We start from the raw sequence: 4,069 nt of genomic DNA, 5'->3' as shown, positions 1-4,069 counted from the left end.
TTCTTGTCCCCAGTGGACCAGCTTGACAGTTAGCTAAATCAGCAGCTGCGGCCCCTCATCCCCAAAAATGATGTGCAGAGGCTCATTTCCCAGGGAGGATGAGCTGGGGAGAGCACCCACACGGAGCCCAGGGCTACGGTACCTCTCGTCCTGGTCACATAACTTTGGCCATGACAGTGACCTCACACTTTTCTCATTAGAGAATGAAGCAGACCCAATACATAAGATAAACTGCAGAAGGAATTGCTCAGTAGTATGCCCTGAGCTGATTATTGAGCCAGAGATGCTCTCAGAAGAGGAGCTTCAGTCTGTCAGGCTTCATGAAGAAGCCGATGGTCTTCTGTGAGGAAAGCGATGTCATCACCACACTCAATTATATCTTGCCTTGTTTCTCACAAGGAAAACTAGAGGATGTGTAATCAACATTGCTACCAAACTTTTTTCAAATATTCAAAATGGAGCCCCGGATCTTTTGAAAAGCAGACCACCCCTCTCTAGAATTGTCGTCCAACAGTCCAACATACAAAAGTGAATTGAGGAGGCTCTATCTTCTAGAAAATTGCTTAGATGCAGAAATTCAAGAAAAATTCCACGAGGTCAAAAAGAAAGAAAGAGCTGCCATGCTGATAAAGCCTAGCCTCAGATCCCGAATTTAAACACCAAGTCTCTCCAGATAAGTTGGAAACGGCCAGGCCACACAAAACAGCCTAGCAGGACCCAGGGTGTCAGGAAAAGGCTGCAGACCGTAGACATGGTCATCAAGGGGCCCAGGGGCATTAAGAAAAGGCGCCTCAAGAAGACACTTCAAGATCAGCGCATCAGAAGGAAACAGGACACCCAGCCATCTGTGGAGCATGCAGTCGAGGAAAGGTGGCACAGGAGGCCAGACCCAAGGGAGCCGGAATGGCCCCACAGGGTGGAGAGGTCCTAGGAGCTGGTGGGCCACGTTCCATACAATACATCAGTGTGCACCCAGACACCTCCATGAAAGCCCTGTCTGGGGATCAAAATGAGTCAAAAGACTTGACAAAATTGTTTTAGATGATGCCAATATGACAGTTAAAAGCATGAAGGCCTTCAATCCAGTTTTACAACCCAGAAAAAAATACCACGTTCATGAAACTCACTTCCAGGTGATCCACAGAGCACCCAAGGCTAAGGAATATCGGCAGTTCAGGAAGGAAGGCTCACTCGGTGGACTGATGCTTGTCAAGAGGCCTGTTTCCCTGCAGTCAGAAGCCTCAACTCACCCTTGCATGGGACTTTTTCACCTTCAGGAGACCCAAGCCCTCAGCAAAACCCTTTTCCAGAATTATTTGCTCTTTCAGAGCCAACTACAGAAAAACTACTGAAAACCCCACATGAGGCACTGCTTATGGAGAAAACATGTTTGTGGAAAATCCCATTGTTTCGGAGGGCACTATCTCTGAAGACCCCATGAACACTTCCGAGGCTGACTCCATTGCACTTGTCATCGATTCCGTTTTCCCTATCAGACAGACCAATGAAATGCAGTGGGAGTTGAGCAGCCTGAGGCCTGAGCTGTCCCCCATGCCACACAACCTCGTGTATCTGCTCTTCCTTCCGCAGCGGTACAGTTTGAGAGTCAGCTAAATCAGCAGTTGCAGTCCCTCATCCCCAACAATGATGTGTGGAGGCTCATTTCCCGTGGAGGATGAGCTAGGGAGAGCACCCACATGGAGCCCAGGCCTCTGGTACCTCTCATCCTGGCCTCGTAACTTTTGTCATGTCAGTGACCTCACACTTTGCTCATTAGAGATGAAGCAGACGCAATACACAAGACAACTGCAGAAGGAATTAATTGCTCAGTAACCATGTAACACATCAGACTTGCTCTGTTCTTTAAGAGTCTGTAGGCTACCAACCCAGAAGAATGGGGTTTTGCATAGGTAGCTATTGTCCTTTCAACTGTTTTGTTTTTTTAAAAAAACTTATTTCCTTTCCTTTTTTCTTGGCTCACTAAAGAATTTCCAGGATATGGAACTTCTACAACGAAAACAGTAACCACATCTTGGCAATATCTGTGACCGCTGTCTTTACGATTTTTTTTCCTAGTATTTATTTTTTTCACCTGCAAACTGTAGCAAAACATGATCAGCTTTATTATGCAGACTGTATCCCTCTACATTTTTAAAGAATTTAGGCATGTATAAATAGAAGAGCTCTTTAGAAAGGAAAAATTCAAGAATGAATAAAACCTTCCAATTTTGATTTTGTAACTTTCCAGTAGCAACAGTTAAAATGATTTTATGTCATTCATTCCAAGATATATGACAGCACCTTAAAAGTGGCTGATCTATTTCCCCAGTAACATTTCTCACATAACAATGTGTTAAAGTTACAAATACTCATATGCACAAATAGCTAATTTCTAAGAAAAATATGTACAGTACTGCAGCATAATGAATGTTACTGCAGCATAATGAATGTGGTATCTGCAATAACTTAATATTAGCCAATTTTTAATATACACGATACCGCTACCTTTTTCTGCCAATTCACAGGTTAAAAAGTGTTACTGGAGTGCTCGGTTTTGCACATATTACCTGGTGTTTAATACACATTGCAGGCTTTTTAAAGACTTCTCTTGTGTTTAAAGCTAAGATCAGTGAAACAAGACAACAGTGCAAGAGGTGGAGAGATGTAATGTGACCACATAAAAGTTCGTTCCAGTAAAGTGTCCATGTAAGGCTATGAGAAAGGATTGGTTGATGAGCTTCCTGTTGGAAATTGTCCTGTTGGTACACCAGTCATAAAAGGATTACTAGATACCCCAGCAGCTGCAACTTGACCAAAAGGGGTCACCACTGGCTTTGTTTGTCCAAATGCTGCAAAACCTGCACCACTGGGCTGTTGAGAAAAACCTGTTTTGTTAAGGGAAAACTGCTTGGGCTGGGAAAGCAGGCTGCTGGAAGCTGCCACTAAAGCCGGTGGGAAGACTATAGGGAGCAGGGGTGTCGAACCCCGCAGGCATGCTCATGGATGGAAGTGCCAAAGGTTGCCGCTGTTGCTCCTCTGGCATTGGTCTGAAATAGATTTGGAGAAGATGCCACAGAAGGACCAGCAGCAGCAACAAAGGGATTTGTGGAAGGCGTAGCTCCAAACGGAGCAGGCACACTTGAAGAAGCAGGCTGTGTCTGTGCAGAAGCACCCACTGGCACTGTTCCAAAAACGTTGCTGCTAGCATTACTTGTGGAAGTATACGCATTCCTGGAGGTGGCTGCAGAACTGAGAACGCTGTCCAGTTCTGCCAGGGCTGCATACTTGTCTGAAGATGCACTTGACTGACTGGGAACTGAAACCACAGAACCAACAGGAGATTTACCTGTGGTCCCAAAGCCACTTCCCTGATCACCACCTTGCCCAGTACTGAAGATATTGTCTAAATAAGCAAGTGCTGCATATTTGTCTGCTGTCTGTAATCCAGCTTTGTTTGTTGAAACTTTAGAAGCAGCTGGTGCTGTTTGATGACTCTGGGAAGTATTGAAGCTTCCAAGATCAGCACTGGAGGATTTGGGGAAGTTATCAAAATGAGCAAAATTAGCATTTATGGATCCAGCACTTCCACCTGTAGGAGAATGACTTGCTGTGGGGAAACCTCCAAAATTACTCGAACCACTAGACTGTCCAAATGCAAAATCTGCATTTGCAGAATTCTGAGCTGCATGACTGTTGAAATGTGCAGAGTTAGCAAAATCGGCTGTAGCTGTTGACTGAGGAGCTGGAGCGGCAAAGATGTCTGAGCCAAGAACACTCAAAAGGTCAGACTGCTTCTTCTCCTGCTGCTGCCCTTGAGAGCGACCTACAACTGGGGACTGACTTGGTGTACCCTTCTTTAAGTGCAATGTTGGTGCAGAATCCCCTAAAAGAGACTTCAGTGGTTTGACCTCAGGTGTGCTGCTTGTGCTACTGGCAGAGGACCCTGAAATAGATGCATGCACTGATGCCACCACTTTGGCCTGTTCTGGCGGGACATACCATCTTTTCTTTTCATGTTTTTCTTGTAGAAACTCTTTCACTTTTTGTGGATCCCTGAAGTCTGGAATTG

At 45.2% G+C, this 4,069-nt stretch overlaps 1 protein-coding gene across 1 annotated transcript in view; it reads right to left on the bottom strand.

Annotated features, from left to right (window-relative positions):
• Nucleotides 1-2,712: 2,712 nt before the first annotated feature.
• Nucleotides 2,713-4,069, bottom strand: part of LOC103256674 (arf-GAP domain and FG repeat-containing protein 1-like) — a 3,062-nt gene continuing 1,705 nt past the window's right edge. The window contains 4 exon segments of the mRNA XM_008054469.1: nt 2,713-2,895; nt 2,897-3,004; nt 3,006-3,592; nt 3,686-4,064. Of these exon segments, the coding sequence (XP_008052660.1) occupies nt 2,713-2,895; nt 2,897-3,004; nt 3,006-3,592; nt 3,686-4,064 (1,257 nt within the window).

The sequence above is a fragment of the Carlito syrichta genome, unplaced genomic scaffold, assembly GCF_000164805.1.
Source record: "Carlito syrichta isolate Samal-C Ts95f unplaced genomic scaffold, Tarsius_syrichta-2.0.1 Scaffold291073, whole genome shotgun sequence".
Lineage (NCBI taxonomy): Eukaryota > Metazoa > Chordata > Mammalia > Primates > Tarsiidae > Carlito > Carlito syrichta.
This window is presented reverse-complemented; position numbering and strand designations above follow the sequence as displayed.